Source organism: Acomys russatus, chromosome 30, assembly GCF_903995435.1.
Source record: "Acomys russatus chromosome 30, mAcoRus1.1, whole genome shotgun sequence".
Taxonomy (NCBI): Eukaryota; Metazoa; Chordata; class Mammalia; order Rodentia; family Muridae; genus Acomys; species Acomys russatus.
Genome location: NC_067166.1, coordinates 1,438,644 through 1,455,801, shown reverse-complemented (window position 1 = coordinate 1,455,801; position 17,158 = coordinate 1,438,644). Strand labels below are relative to the sequence as shown.

Genomic DNA, 17,158 nt, shown 5'->3' with positions numbered 1-17,158 from the left:
CTCTCAAAACATTGCACCTGCTGCGCGTAAGCTGCAGTATAAAAGTTTTGAGGATGTTCTTGACATCATTTTAGGTAGAATTAAATTCAAACTTTTATGGAGATGTCCTGAAGAGAGGTGATTGTGTGTTTGTGTGTGTGTGTGTGTGTGTGTGTGTGTGTGTGTGTGTGTGTGTAGGAGAGAAAGGGGGTGTTAGGCTGAAGGAGTGTCTGATGTGAATTAAAAAACCCACTCAACTTGGCTTCAACAGTGTTGGTGCCGAGTGTTAAAAAAAAAAAAAAAAACAGAAAACTAATTACTTCCTGAGTTTCATAATTTTTTTTACAAAAGAGTCTTCCTTGTATGGTCCCATCAAACATCTTTTTAAAATGAGTTTCAATTAGTTGTCAGTTCAAACACTGGGATTCTTCTTTGCATGAGGATGCAACTTAAGTCCCTTAGAAATTGTCTACTATTTCACTCATTTGTCTGCTCAGGTATAAAGCTGTGAAATAGGAAATTGAAATTAACACTGTGGGCTCATTTTTCAATATCCATGCTTTAATTAAAGAAGCAAGACTTGTTTGACGCATGCTCTTTATTTGCTTAACTTTTCAATTAATAGCTACAGGAATCAGCTAATTATATTAAAGTTAGAAATCTGCTGTGATGTTCGTCACATTGGTGAAATCTTTTGAATAAGCATTGCAGTGCTATAAATAATGTGATTAAAATCTTGATTCTGGCATTAAATAGTTCTATTTCAAAGGCAGTGGACACACAAAAATATAAGAGTACTCATCCAAGTCACTAAAATGTATTTGGGTAATCATTAATGATGTCTATCTCTAGAACTTCTAAATTTTAATTTTCTTTCTCCAGTTCCCAGTGGGAACTGAACCCGGGTGCACATGACGGGGCCTCTGGCTTGTGTGTGGAAGCTCGTTTTGAAAATTCTTTCTGAATCAGTATTGCGGTTGTTTAACTCTAGAGTTCACCTTGACATGTCTGCATCTTAGGCAGCCATTCAGGTTGGACCCTGTGAAATCGCCACCTTCTTCAATGGAAAGCTGTAACATACTGACAATTTATTTTGCTTAGACAGAACACAGATGTCTAACTGCCTCACACAACAACAGAGTGATACATGTTCATGCAGTCCTTCTAGCTAATAATTCTCTAGCTTTTTGTTTGTTTGTTTGTTGGTCTAGGATATTGAAGAAGTGGTCCTCTGAGACTCAGAGCTGTATCTTACTCAGGTAGAAATGAGTTAACACAGTATTTTTTTCTTTGTGCCTTTTGATTCAGGGCAACAACTTCCTGGTCTTGTGGTGACTTCTGCCTGTATCTGGACAGAGCGCCCATTTCTTTGAGCAGAGCAGAGGTAGAGTTGGGGGTTGGTGTGCGCAGCAGCAGCATTAGTGGAAGACTGGTGGGTAGTGAAGCTGCGTTGTAAAATAGAGCCCTGTAAACATTAAATCTGAAGACGGGAGGGGCTCTTTATGGGTAAAATGCAGAGGAAATTGCATAGAGAAGAAAACAGGCAGCAGGGGATTTGGTCAAATTGTGTGATAAAAATCTGCGATCGCAGGGAAGTGCGTAGGCTTTGAAGTCCCAGTGTGATTCTGTAAAGGACTCATGTTAGCAATTAGAAATCAGTAACTTGGTTCCCTGATTTCATTTGCGCCAAGAGAGAGGCGATGTTTAAGGGTGACGATAAATCTCCCCGAGCTTAGAAAGACAGAGAGGGCCAAAGTGTGAGCTTTTTACTTCAGCAACGGAAGCGAGAAATCAATGATTCATTAAAACCCTAGACCTCCTTGGAAGCTGGCAGGAGAGGAGGAAAGGAAGCTAGCTCATTAGTCTCCCTTCTCGACCTCGCTCCTATCAGTTTATTATCTGCTCTTGGGAGACCTTGCCTTGAGCATCCTCCACTGGCATCTCCCCAGCCTCTTCCTTACTTCTGGGGGGACCTGGGAGGGAAAAACATACACACACAAAAGCCAAGCTCCAAATCTATTTTCGCGGCCAAAAGAAAGAAAGAAAGAAAAGAAAAAGGAAAGAAAGAAAACAAGTGAGAAAGGGGCTCCCCGGAGGGGAGTGGTTCCTGCCTGAGGGCAGCAAAATTCGGAAAGCAGGAGGACAGCTCTCGTGCTGGTGGCCAGCTCTGCAAGCACAGGACGCTGGAGCTGCAATTAGCTGGAGCTGCAGGCTGCTTGCGGGGCGGCTGCGCCCACGGAGGCGGAGAGCAAGGGACCCTCAGCCCCCAGCTCAGAGCAAAGGCATCGCACACTCCTTTCGCCCAGGCTCTCCCCCCCCCCCATACCAGGCCCCCTTCCCCCCTCCCTTTTCCCTGGCGTTCCCAGCAGCTTAGGGTTTCAGATGTCCCACCGCCGTTTGACCCCCCTCCCTCCCCCCTTCTCCACCCCTGCAAATGAGGTTTGACCAGCAGAGGCAGAGCCCACCACTGGCTGAAAAGCACTGACATTTAGACTCCAGGCTTCAACCTGTTTACAAGCGGCTTTCCAAGGGGACTTGGAGGTGGAGGGAAGGGCCAAATAAAACACCAGCCGCCAGCCGCCCCCCAAACAAGAAGTGGCTTTCAGGAGACTTCGCATCAACAGGCACCACCAAAAAGAGAAAGGAAGGAGAGGAAAAACAACAGCGCCTGGGCAGCTGCCTCCAGTTCTGACAACTCCAAAGAGACACACTTTTTTTTTAAGTGGCCAACAGGCTGGGACTCTGCAGAGAAGGACCAGAAGGTGCCAACCGCAGAGGGGCGCAGATGTCTTCCTGCACCCCCACCCCACCCACTTTGGGTTTTGTTCACCGTGCTGTCATCTGTTTTTCAGACCTCTTTTGCATCTAACATGGTGAAGAAAGGAGTGAAGAAGAGAACAAAGTAACCCCCGGGGGAAACGAAGAGCTCTGGTGACCAACACCACCAGTTCCTACTGCTGTGGCCACCCACGTCCACTGTTTCACCCGGAGACTGGAGAGACAGCAGGCAGCGGATCCCAAAACGGAGCGAGCGAGGACAGGCAGCCGGCCCTTCTGAGGAGTTATGGATGTTGGTGCATTCGCTTCTGGCCAGATCCTTACCCAGAGGGAGCTAACTAGTAGCCACCACCTCCAGCTGTCTCTTTGCCTCGCACCAGGTCTTACCCTTCCAGTATGTTCCTTCTGATGAGACAATTTCCAGTGCCGAGAGTTTCAGTACAATGTGGAAATGGATACTGACACATTGTGCCTCAGCCTTTCCCCACCTGCCGGGCTGCTGCTGCTGCTTCTTGTTGCTCTTCTTGGTGTCTTCTGTCCCTGTCACCTGCCAAGCTCCTGGTCAGGATATGGTGTCACCGGAGGCCACCAACTCCTCTTCCTCCTCCTCCTCCTCTTCCTCCTCTTCGTCCTCCTCCTTGTCCTCTCCTTCCAGTGCGGGGAGGCATGTGCGGAGCTACAATCACCTCCAAGGAGATGTCCGCTGGAGAAAGCTGTTCTCCTTCACCAAGTACTTTCTCAAGATTGAGAAGAACGGCAAGGTCAGCGGTACCAAGAAGGAAAACTGTCCTTACAGTAAGTAACAAATGCGTGCTCCTCTCCTTCCAATTATCCACCCCCACCCCACGCGGGGGGGTGGGGGGGCACAGAATCTGTTCCAGATGTGGCCAGCTAAATATTTATGTCCCCAACCCCTGTAAAATGATGAAGTGGGATACTTTCACACTAAATCAGCCCCCTCCCGACAGTATACGTTGTGCGCAGCATTCCCTCCACCATACAAGCCTCCTCCATATCCCTTGGCACCCTATTCTCTCTAGTTCCTCACTCACAGGACCACTCCGGGTGCCCTGACGTTGTTGATGCTAGGAGATGCTCCATTCTGTCTCCAGTACCTTCCCCCACCGCATCCAAAGGTCTCCTCGCCCCCCCCCCCCTTTTTGGAAATGGCTCAAGTAAACACATTTTGTTTCTTTTCGCTGGCAATTTTAAGAGTTTTGGGACAGACTCCTCAAGCTGAAAATAATTATCCACTGTCAATTATAGGGGCTTTATGGGAACTTGAAGGAAGAAAAGTCACTTCCACTGTCTCCTGGCCCCCATCTTTCGCCCCACCACTTGTATATAGAAGCCAAAGAGGTTTTTCCTGGTTTTAATTTTTTCCCCTCTTTTTGGGTCTCTCATTTTGGTTTGAGTGATTGCAGTCCGCGAATTTAGCTTTTCGGGCAGCACCGCTGCTATTTGTCTCCTGCCTGGCTTCTCGTGGTAACACGATGCTCATGTCTGCATTGTCAATAGCATATGCGCTGCTTTGTGGTGTCTTGTTGTACTGTTTCTTCTGAAACCTCTCATATTGCAGAGGCATAGTACTACAGCATTGTAAACATCTGGGACTGGATTCGCACAGACCTCACACAAATTTCATTGTCATTCTTTTATTTTCAAAGTAAAAGCCCAAGTCTGTTTCCAAGGCTGTGTGTCCCATAGGGCAAGGTTTGTCTCCCCAGCACACATTCTGTAGGGGATCCCTAGATCTCTTTCTCTCCTTTTTCCTTTCTCTCTGGTCTTTCTTTCCATGGTTATGTTTTGGGTGGGGTTGCTGGTGGGGGGAAGTTAATGAGGGGAGGAAGGATGAGGAAAGAAGTGGGTACCATGTCTCTTCTTCAACCCTTTCCTGGTCCCTTTCAAGAGCAGAGACTTAATCATCCTTTATTGACTGATATTTGAAAGGATCCCAAGACTACGTAATGGTACACTGAAGACAGTAGACAATGACATTTAAACATCTTTAATAGCCACTTGGTTTTATCTCTTTGGTAAATTCCAAGTCACCTTTCAAGGGGAACTTTTGTGTTAATTCTTTGGGAGCTGGCCAGCAAACTTAAATATGTGAGTCACACATCACAGGATTTTTTTTTTTCACCCAGTGTGTACAGGTCATGATGAAAATGACAACTGACCAGAATAAAGAATTTTATTTTCCAATAAAGGTTACAGGGATTAACACTGAGTTTTCTTCTTGGAGGACCTAGAAACATCTGACATGAACGTTTGCCTGTCCGTCTTCACCTGCTTTCACCCTAATGGCTTGATAAAATTAGCAATGTTTATCAGGGATACATTTGCAGAAGCATTTGAAATTGATCTATGATACAGTTTAGCATTGGAAATGTTAAACAACTCATTGCATGCGCGTACATATTTCACTCTGGTGCTTAGAAAGTTGCTGAAATGGTGTCATTAATGATGGTTGCGCTTCCTTGAAAGTGTCCTGCCTTGTGAGCACTATAGGTTCTGTAGCCAGCCTTTTTGGGTTGATTATCCTAAGTTAATATCTTTGCCTACTTCTAAAATAAATTCTGGTTGGTGGTGCCTAGTTAAAGGAAGAAGTAGCCTCCACACTGGGCTGCAGTGTTTTTGTTTTTGTTTTTTAATCCCCATGGGCTAAGTTTCTTTATTTCATATAGAAAACATGAGGAAATTGAATAAAATTTCTGAGTTTTAACCTTGAGGTTACTCTCTTCTTTTTAATATTTTGATAATAACTTGATCCTGCTGTTACTCTAAGTGGTTTCTTTTCTTTCTTTCTTTCTTTCTTTCTTTCTTTCTTTTTCTTTTTCTTTCTTTCTTTCTTTTTTCTTTTTTTTTTCTTTCTTTTTTTTTTTTTTTTTTTTTTTTTTTTTTTTTTCTTTTCTTTTTTTTTTTTATGTGACATAATGATCAACCTGCAGCTATTTTAGTTCCTGGTACTTAGATGACTATTTTGTAAAATAATGATCCTTGTGCCATGAACTACTTAGCAAAATGACTCCCAGGAAACACGTGGAGTTTTATTTTTACAATATGAACTATCCCAAATGAGAAAATTATGCAACTTTTATTGCATAAACAAGGGCAGCAAATTTCCACCCTAACATTTAAAAAAAAAAGGCATTATCTCTTTTGTGGGGTAACATATGCTAATTACCAATAGTCTCTTTTGAAATTACAAGCTAAATATGTAATATAAGAATACTGGCTTAATTAATGGTCTAAAAGGGAAGGAGGGTGGTTATAGTGCTAAATATTGTCAAGCCATAACTAATTTAAGCTCTCCAAGAACATGTGTACTGAAACACAGCAAAGGAAAAGTATAGATAGAAAAGGTCTTAATTTCACATGTGGCCCAGTAATCAGAATGAGATTATCATTTCCAGCTGGACTGACTCAGCTGCAATAAATGGTATTTAAAATATTGTTTAAACGCTCTACACTTGCTCTGTGGCCACACCCACAGAGTAGCCAGTCAGTCAGCCTACCAAATAGTAGCCTGTTAACTATTAAGATAGCTAATCTCTGAAGAGTGTCAGTGCCTTGTCTAAAACCACATTTCAGTACCGTTTCCCTGAACAAGATATTAATTAGTCTCAGTACACAAAGCTGTTCTTTTGAGGTTTGCTTATTTAAAGACTGATTTTCTTTGTTACATTTGACCCTTATTATAGCTGCTAGAATACCATCACAGCTTACCTAAGGGGCTATATGTTTGTGAGGCCTTTGGTGACTAAACAGCTGCTTCACTGGCTCGTTGCCAGCAAAAAAAAAAAAAATGCTAACAAAGGGGAGACAGGAACTCACTCCTAAGTATTGCAAAAATGATTTTTCAAACTTCTTCCTCTAAAGCTAACGCCCTGTCTTGAATAGAATAGTTCTGAAGGTTTGACATGTGTTAAAGAAACTCTTCTGAAACAGAGTGATTGCTGTGGCTTGTTTTTTCTTTAGGAGGAGGATGGGGGTGTATATTTTCTTTGCTGCTTGCTATTATATGGGAGTAGAATAAGGAGAGGAGGGGTGAATTAGGTTTCTCCTGCTGGAGGACTGAGAACGCTTGGATAATTGAGACTAGCTATGGTGTATCTGTCACTAGATATGTGCAGGCTCATTTTAGGTTTTGTTTTATCATTCCTTACATCTAGAGCTCTGCCCTTGAAACATTACCACTCAGCTCCAGCTCTGACCTCCTAGAAAGGCTGGATACAGCTGTTAGGTCCCCTTGCAAATGGGACTGGTTGACTTATTTCTAGACATGAGTAAAACAGCTGTGAGCTTCTCCCATGGTTGTCACTTGAAGAAAAGAAGAATCTCGCAAAAGAAAAATATATCCTGAAACACTAGAGACAGCTAAATATATGCTCCAATACAGAGCCCCAGAGCTTATGGGCCTTTCTGCAAGAAAAAAAAAAAAAAAAAAGAATATGAGAGACAAGGAAGATATATAGAGGATGTAATCCATCTTTTAAAAAATGTATCCCACTTAATATTCCTAGCAGTCACATAACTTTGATAAAACTATGCACATTTGAAAATATGAAAATTAAGGTTGGAAGAAGTAGATTTTTTTCAATCACTCAACCAGAAGTTGACAAAAGCATAATATAAATCTCACTTTGTCCGGCTATCTCTCCTTGATGCTGCTGTAGCTCTCAGTTTATTAGCTGAAGATACTCCAGATCTCCTAGAACAAGCAAGCAAACCAACAAACAAAAACCAAGTCATCCAAAGCTCACGTTGCATTTTGCTGGGAAGATACTCCAGATCTCCTAGAACAAGCAAGCAAACCAACAAACAAAAACCAAATCATCCAAAGCTCACGTTGCATTTTGCTGGGAACACTAATCAATTTCTGACTTAATTGGAAAAGAACTAAAAATGCTATAAGAAGAAAACTGAACGTTAGAGATCATCCCTGCAGGCAGCCACACGGTACCAGATAATGTCAGCCCATCGTCCAGGTCAGGCCTCGCTCTTGATATTACGTTTGAGAATATAATCGCTCATGGATGCACACAAAGCACACATGCATCAATCTCACTTATGTTAACAGAGGTCATTAGGAATACATGACTATTTGAGAAAATCCATGAATGTCATTGTATATAGTAATTGTTTACAGCTGAGGGCCAAATGCTTAATTGTTCCCACGTGCAATAAAATAATTTGATTGTAAATAGCTATGGGAGCTTAGGCTGTTGTGGGAACTTCCAACACATGATTCTACAAAGAGTGAAATTATAGAGACCTAAAGCTATTAAGACAGTAGGAATGCTATAAAAAAAAATGAATGTGTAAATAATAATAAAAAATACTTTGTTACTTAAAAATGATAGGTATTTACTAGATAATACTAGAAATGATAATACTAGAAATGGCTTTAAAGATTTGCATTATTACTTTTTAATAGGAGTGCAGCTTATCTTTGAAGGAAGTTAAACAATAAATAAATATTGAAGAGTTTCTAGAATGTGGGGGAATCCTATGGGCAATTTATGGCTTCTGCTGGTGTCTTATTTACAATCGTGGTTCTTTCTAGAATTTGCTTGCAAAATTTATAACCAGAAACATTTAGTCATCAGCACCGAGGATTTATGAAGGTGGAAGGCACTGTATTTAATGTTTACACGACACTGTCCTATTACCTTTACTGCATTCGTACCATGTGGACCCTCCACTTTGATGGCTTTATCATAAATCTATTAAAATGCACAATTTGAGAGTTTCCTCTTCATAAACCTGATTTACAACCGTCTACTAGAAGAACCCAACAAACCAGTTGGCTGGAATAGCGTGCTGGTATTGGAGGTGGAGAATTCAGGCTCCAATTCCTAAGTCTTGGGAATTTCAGTAACCTGGTACCTAAAGGTACATACCATTCCCTAAAAGCACATGTTTCCAAAATGGTATTTAAACACATAATTTGTGAAAAAAAGAAAAGTCCTATTAAGTCAAAGTCCATTGTCTGCACATTTTCTTCTACATTGTTACTAAATAGGCTATAAAATAAACTTTTATTCTAGTGTGTTTCCTTAGAAATTAAATAGCTTGGAATGAACATGAATAAATACTTTAAATTCCTGTACAATTACCTTAATGTTCAGAAGCAAACCCCATTTATTATCCAAATGTCTACCTTCCTACCAACCAAAACACGGGGGAAAGGTGACAGCTCATTTAAAGTAGGACTAATGTTTCTCACATTGATGAACTGCCCATGGGTATCTCGCCACATCTTTCCCAAGCTCCATAGCAAATGATATTCACTATCCTGCCAAAGGACCAGCGTACATGTGTGTTCAAAGTGATTTTAATCTACTTCAACGCTAATTCTCTGAACTTTGCAACAAATACTAATTCAAGTGACAGTTTTACTATGACTGTTCCAACATTTGTCAACATTAATAGTTGATGTTTGCTTAATATAAGTAAGTAAAATATTAACATTTCAATTGAAGAAATTAAAAACCTCTTGTAACTGTACAGGGGGATGAACTGTATATTCCCCGTTCATGTAATTTTAATACAGTTTCCCACAGTTTAGAGACATAACAAGCTTCACTTTCTTTCAAATCCTTTACATAAGTGTACCCTAACCTTACAAGGTATACCGCAATTAAGATTTTTCTTTATTTACCATTTGCAATATTGTCGAACTTTATTTTTTTCAGCTTTAAGATAGTGACATTCTAATATCAGCCCATCCTCTTTCTCCGAATGTTACTTGTACCTTCTCCAGTCAATGGATGCAAGTAAGAACAGCATAAAGGTGTCTCTTTAAAGTAAGAGGAAGGAAATACATCTGAGTCTTAGGATCCATCAGTTACACTCTGATACTGAATTAGTGAATGCAAGATTTTGATATTGTATAGGATATTTTAAAAACTGAGGACTTAATGTTAACAGATTAAAATGAAAATTCACGGTATCTACCAGGGAGCCAGGTCACCTACAAAATAATGTCCTTCAAGGCTCCTTGCCTTTAAATCAGGTCACTTGTGTTCTTTCTTTGAACACTGTGTTCTAATTGGGACAATAAATCAGAGAAGACACTCAGAGTAGATTCCCATGTAAGGTGGGTAACTGGACAGTGACTTTTTACTGCTGCTAACACGTGCATCCAATTACCATTTGATAGATTCATAGTGCTGGCAGCACAGCATTACCTCATTGTATAGTTCACCTAATAATTCTTCTGCCTAAATCTGTCTACCTTTACCTATACCCAACCTGTCAGTATGTGTATTATCATTAATGAGGAACTTTCAGATGTTTGGTGTGCTTCCTGCAATGGATGATGTGAGGGAAATGTTAATTTATTACCCAAGTAAGCTTAGTAGAAGGTAATGTCTTGATTAAGCTGATATACCCTAAACTCTACATAAATTAATTAGATAGACCTAATAATTCTACTACAACTATAGTTCTGCAGTGTTGGTTAACGAAAAGATAAGGGAAGAGATTAAAAGCCATAATATACTTCTGAAAAAAAAATACTATCATTCAGGTACCTTTTTGAACACTCACTTTCCTGATCAGCATAATTGTTACTTTAGTCTTAGTTTTTCTTTAGGTCTTGCTGTTGTGTTGAGAATAACTTGCCGTCTGTAGTTTTGCAACTCAACTCAAGGCTTGATTACTTTCTAGTTGCTGCCTCTGTGCTGAGGCACCCGACAACTCTACCCTAGAAACGCTGTGAATCCCAGCTTTTAGGCCACGTCCTTTTAAGCTCTGCCTATAACAGGACCTTACTAGAACATCGTTCTATATTTGATTTCCAGGTTAAACTCTACCAGATACCCATTTCTGCACATTTTTAAAACAAAAACTCTTCTTTTCACCTATTTCTTGCACTTATACCACTCCCTAAATCCTTTGCTACCTTTCTTGTCTTCATATCTTTTCTAAATTTATATAAGAGAAAGATAATTTAAGAATGAATGCTTTTCCTTTAATCCAGGAGAGGATAAATGCTGGTTTGGGGCTACTTGATACTCCCAACTTTTATAATGTCACAAAGATTACCAAATCCTTTGTATAGATTTGGCACATGCATATGGCTTTTAAAACAAAATTCACATGCCTTTGTTAGTTCTGGTTATTGGTGGGGAAAACATATACATTTGTACTTCTGTTTATCCAAATACAGAGACATTGCCTCTATTAACAATATTCTGGGTAGTTAGACTCTCTAGCAATAACTGTATTCACATTCTTCTAAGAAAATGCCTTTGGGAATTATCTGCTAAATTAGAACTATCTGTTTTATAAACACAGTCTGGTCATTTGTATACACCAAATTTATCTGTTACTGTAATAACAACTAAAAGCTAAGAGTCTATTTCCAATAGTTTCTAGTTCTAAGTTACTGATTTACCAGTAGACTTAAAGGGACAGTTCATATTCAATAATATAGCAAATGTGGCATGACATGACTAGTTATGTCTAAAAGGAGAACATTTTTAAACAATATTGGTAACAATACTTGCCATATTCCCCAGGGAACTTTTAGAATGTATCTCTACAAGGTTATGATTGCATAGATGTGGAGAAAGAGTGATAAAGACACCAATCAGAGAGAAAGAGTGAGAAAAACACCAATCAGAGAGAAAGAGTGAGAAAGACACCAATCAGACCACAGTATAAAAGCCCAATGAACAAAAGTGCAGGAGTGTTTTAACATTATAAAGCAGGCATCCAACCAGCCAGGAAACTGGTGTACAACATGTCATGAACATTTTAGGAGCTGGAGGAGAGTGACAAGGGCACAACAGGACCTAGGGCATGTAGATGTACACTTCCAGAAGGGAGTAGGGTTTTTTACTGGAGTGACAAACACTACAGTTTTAACTCCCAGGATAGAGTTCAGGCAGATGAGTAAGATTACACTGCAAAGGGCTGATCTGACAAGAAAATATAACCCAGTCCTCAGCATTCCAACTGGATGTTAAATTAACTGAAATGAGAACCTGTGACCTAGGAGGAAGCCCACAGAGGTCATCAATAGGCTGTGTATCAGCAGAAAGAAAGCTCTAACCCAAGTCTTGCTAAAGAAACTATACCTTAATGATGCGGTGAGAAAAACCATGGGCTTTGACTCAATGTAATTAAATGTGGGCATAGAGTGAGCCTGAACTCAGAAGTCACAGGCTTGGGTGCAAAGTGGAAGACAGGAGTGTATAGCTTTGTGCAAGGTGTCATAGTGTTACATTATACAGATTAAAAAAGAGAAATCCCCCATTAAGTAACTCACTTAATAGAAATGTGACCTAGTTATTTTGTGCCAGATCTGCCAAATACCGAGAACGTTCCATGTTTGCGAAAGCTGAGAAAAGTATGTGCTTTCAAGGAGCTAACACTGCACAGCAGACAACTAAATGGAGAGATTGAGAACATGAGAGCTAGGGGAGGAAAAAGTAGGTGCCTGGACTTAAAGCACAGGAGGGCTCTGATCCCTGTGGCTAGGGAAGGCCCTGGACGGGTGCTGGTGAGGGAACTGCGGGACGCTAGGAGCAGGCACACTGAGGCCGGGCTTGACCAAAGTGCACAGAAATGGGAGTTGATACATGGACAGCTCATGTGACTTATATTCGGTCTCCATGAAGTAAATACAGTAGTTAAAAATGAATATAGTACTTCCATATTTTTCCAAGGAAAACAACTAATTGTTATTTGTTAGAATGGAAGTTGACTACACTAACATCGAAGAAAGATGATTTGAGGTAACATAAGAAAGCCTGAAATTTGATTTGAATTATGGTGCTCACAGTGTTGTTAAGCTTGAGAAACGAGGAGGGGCTCCTCAAGAGACTGCTTACAGAGTTTGAACTTTGAAGGCTAAGTAGGGAAACTAAGAATAGTGAAAGTCATGTAGCATGGAGGAGCCAAGAAAGATTACAGAATGAAAGGCAGGAAAGGCAACACTGTCTTCTAAACTTACTATCTTAAGCCACTGGGAAATGGGTTTGTGCTAGGGTTTTCACAGATGATGTGCCCTTGGCTTTCACTCCTTGCGCTTTCGCTTCAGCCTTTGGGCTGCTCCCTTGCAGGTTTTCATTCTGGCGACAAGAGCTCATCACAGGGAGCCGAAAGATGGCGGAACACAGTTTACACTTGGAGCTGAAAAGCAGGGCAGACTTACATTAAGCAGCAAATACTAACTCAAGGAGAGATTGGTGATGTAAGGGCACAGTGGGAAAGGACCTCAGAGGGATGTGACACAGTTAAGGCAAAGGTAAGAGTACCCCAAAGGGGGGCACTGGAGCATGTGCATTCACAATAAAAAATAAGACATTCTGGAAAATACATAGCAGCAGAGTGACTGGCTTACAGGCTAAGTGGCTATAGAATACACAGCATTAGAACTTGCTGTCATTTAAGAAGCAAGTGTGTAAATATCCCTACATTTTAGGGCCTCCGTTTTCTGTCAAAGCATCACCTGAACACAGTTTGGCTTAAAACCAACTTTCTTCATTTTTTTGACATTACCCCCACTTAATTTTATTTTGGGGTTTAATACATATATATGTATACATACGTGAGCGTCCTGCTTGAATGCCTGTACTTGCACTATGGACACGCCTGGTGCTGAAAGAGGTCAGAGAAAGATCTTCGGTCTCCTGGAACTGCAGATGATGCACCGAGCCATCACGTGGGGACTGGCGACTGCACCCGGGCCACCTGCAAGATAAACAAGCACTGTTAACCTCTGAGCCGTCTCTCCAGACCCCTCATGTACTTTAGAAAGCAAAGAAAACCCAGGAATCAAGCAAGCAGAGAAACATTTGGGGGGAAAAAGTCTTTATGTAGGATTATAATTGACATAATGAAAATATAGTCAGTAACACACGATTTTAGCTGGGTTAAATAAGATAAAACTCAGAACATTTTTTAAAGTGAGGACATGAACCCGGTCTTCATGTGTCATGTGGTCATTAGTTTAAAATTTAAAACAGAGCCAGCTGTTAAGTTCAGAAGGTGCGGGTCGCTGGGAAGGAGTGGCACACTTAGGAGGAGATTTCCCAGTACGACTACTGAGATGCCACTTTACCCTGCCGGGCTGTGCACTCATTTTTCTCCCATATTGGCTTAGACTTACTTGACAAACTTGATCAGAGGAAAGACAAACAAACAAACAAACAAACAAAAACAAAACAAAACAACATTAGCTACAGCTCACTCCCCTGAAAAGGAAATACTTCAGTCTTGTTTTTTAAACAAACAAGGATCCAAGTGCTGACAGTGTGCACATAATGACACCCAGCAATGAAACTGTGTGCTTTGTAGTCAGAGGTTATCTGAATTCTGAAATCTCATGGCAGAGTGATCTTGGCAAAGTTACTACCCAAGGCTTTGTTCTATACCTAAGCAAAATATGTTACCAATAACCTACCTTATTATTGATACAAAGCTGTTTTCATAGATCTACAACTGGGACTGAAAGTATAAATTGCTAATACAGGACCCAGAGGTGTTAGCTTACATCAGTCTTTGAAGCAATGATTAACTTTTTTTTGGTTTTTCGAGACAGTGTCTCTCTGTGTAGCCTTGACTGTCCCGGACTCGCTTTGTAGACCAGGCTGGCCTCGAACTCACAGCAATCCACCTGCCTCTGCCTCCCAAGTGCTGGGATTAAAGGCGTGCGCCACCACACCCAGCTAGCAATGACTAACTTGTATCATTACTGTTTTCCTGTTATCTAGAATTAGGTAACATTTTAAAATTAGGTACTGTTATCTAGAATTAGGTAACATTTTTAAATTAGGTATAGCATTGATAATATACTACCAAGCCTCATTTTATAGTTTACACAACATTTTAATGCTTTCATCAGCTGATCCTCAAAATAGTAAGAGTATAAAAGTAAAATAGTCATTGTTACCACTTACTATTTCGGGGTGAGAAAATTTGAGCCTGAAAATTGTGTTCATGTTGAAGATACACAGCTTTTCTGAGTCATTATCAAACCTTGCCTGGTCCTGGGTAGGGTGGTCTACCTGAAAAACATTGGTTTTCCTAAAACAGTCCCAATAATAACCATTTTCCTGGACTAATAATTATTAACACTACCATATTTCTTTTAAATTATTCTATTAAAAACCCTTCCTCATATTTATTAGTTCCAGTCTATAAAAGATGCACATCCACAGAAGCCAGTTGTCTAATAGATATTTCAGGTATTTTCCAGTGCCCTTTTCTCAGCATTTCATGTAGAGTGGCTACACTTCTTTCCCCTCGCACGCTCAGCCCCGTTACAGACATTGCAAGCCTATCCCTACAGTCACACTTTAATACACTCTAAGGCATCTCTAAAATTATGTCTCTTGCCCTCTTTACCAGCTCTAAATCCTTTCAGATTTTAACCAGGTATAATGTCTTAGAATGCCTGTCTGACCACTCTGATGCCTACAAAACTCTACTCCATGCATCATAGTACAACTTTACATTTGATTAGTCCCTGCCTACTTCTAGTTTTACCTTAATTGATACAAGTGTTATGGGTGTACACTACATTTCACTGGTCTTTGATACAATCACTTAATTCAGTACCTGGACTATATAATCAGTTTTCTCCACATTTATTATTAAACAAATTAATTATTCTCACTTTATAGCCTTAGTCAAGGCATTGAGACTTTTTAAAAAGATTTATTTATTTATTTTGTATACAGTGTTCTGCCTGCAGGCCAGAAGAGGGCATCAGATCACATTATAGATGGTTGTGAGCCACCACGTGGTTGCTGGGAATTGAACTCGGCATCTCTGGAAGAGCAGTCAGTGCTTTAAACCTCTGAGCCATGTCTCCAGCCAGATGTTGACACTATTTTTAGGGTCAGTCATATGTTCTGGAAAATGTGATCAATATTTTGTGTGCCTGTAAAGCAGGAGTGGTGTAAGCGATCTCATGAAATTTCATTCAGCTTTATTTTCCAATTCTGAAAAATGAGAAAACACATGGAAGGGTCACTGTTTGTTATCTGATTCTGAAATACATAAGTTCATCCAAATCTCTAAATTAAAATTGTGTTAGCATGAAGTTAATAATTTTTAATATTTCCTAGCTTTTATAAGAGTATTTTTTATTACGTTCTATGAATATTAATATTGGACTTTCCCCCTTTTACAATTCTTGCCGATAATGAGAGCTGTTTCTGATTTCAAATTATTTATTTATACTCTTGGATAATATGGTGGCTGTTAAGTAACTAGAAATTCTTAGTAATTCCTCTAGAGGAAAAGAATAATGTTCTGCAAATAGTGGGAGTAAAGGGATGTGGCATGCAGTCTTGGCTGTGTCAAAATATTTACTGTGAGATCTTGGTCAGGTCATTTACTTTATCTTGGCCTCAGAGACTTATCTGCAAAATGAGTGCCACCGAACTGAGCTAAATCACCATGAACTCTTCAGGTTTGGTACACTCATCCTGTGGATTAAGAAACAGATTTCAGAAGCACACCTGCACTGGGACATAACTAGAGTATGCTAAACAGTAGTCACTCAGAGACATCAGGTCCTAACCCCTATGTCCTGTGGGTGCAACTTTATACTACAAACTTTCAACTGGACATTATGTCTCTTTAGTCATGTGGACCCTATATGCTATTGCCGAAGTTCTTATTATGAGATGCAAAGGAGTATTAAAGAGAGAAGGTGGAAGATGATTTGATGAGAAATAAAAAGACAAAGATAAAATGTTTGTTCTGAGTATGACAGAAGGAGCCACAGGGCAAGGAGCATGAATCCTGTACCTAGACCAGGAGAAGCCCCGAGTTCCCTTCTAAATCCCACAAAGGAGCTCCATCCCTCTGATGCCTTGATGTAGACCCTGAAAGTGATATTGATATTGGACACCTGCTCCCCGGAAGAGTAAAGTAATGCGCCGGCACTAAAATACCCATCTTCGCAGTCCTTTGCTACAGAAACCATAGATTCTTGACATGCAAAGTAGAAGGCTGCTACAGGAAATGACTAAAAATGTAAAAGTGACTTCAGAATTTGCCACTAGGCTTAAGAGGGAAGAACGTTTAGATATGTGTTTAATAAAATTCCTAGGTTTTTCTGAAACTGATACCTGCTAGAAAGGTGGGCATTGAAGACATTCTGGTTATAAGATGGAAGACAAGAGCGTGGTAACGCTTAAGTCATCTACGAATAGCCGTGCCTTAATAACCTGCCGTTGGTGACAATATGACTATTAACAATGCTCCTGGTGAAAGTCTAGGGGGAAATGAGGGTGTGTGGTTGGAAACTGGAGGATGGGTGATTTTCTGTGTGGGAGGGTCAATGTGTAAATGCTAAACTTGATTATCTGGGATCATCCCCAAGGCTAATGTTGACAGACAGAGTGCTTTGTTGTTGTTGTTGTTGTTG

At 40.4% G+C, this 17,158-nt stretch overlaps 1 protein-coding gene across 1 annotated transcript in view; it reads left to right on the top strand.

The window, feature by feature from the left end:
- Nucleotides 1-2,424: 2,424 nt before the first annotated feature.
- Fgf10 (fibroblast growth factor 10) overlaps nt 2,425-17,158 on the top strand; it is a 76,219-nt gene continuing 61,485 nt past the window's right edge. The window contains exon 1 of the mRNA XM_051172622.1: nt 2,425-3,552. Within this exon, the coding sequence (XP_051028579.1) occupies nt 3,201-3,552 (352 nt within the window). The 5' untranslated portion in view covers nt 2,425-3,200. The remainder of the gene's footprint in view (nt 3,553-17,158) is intronic.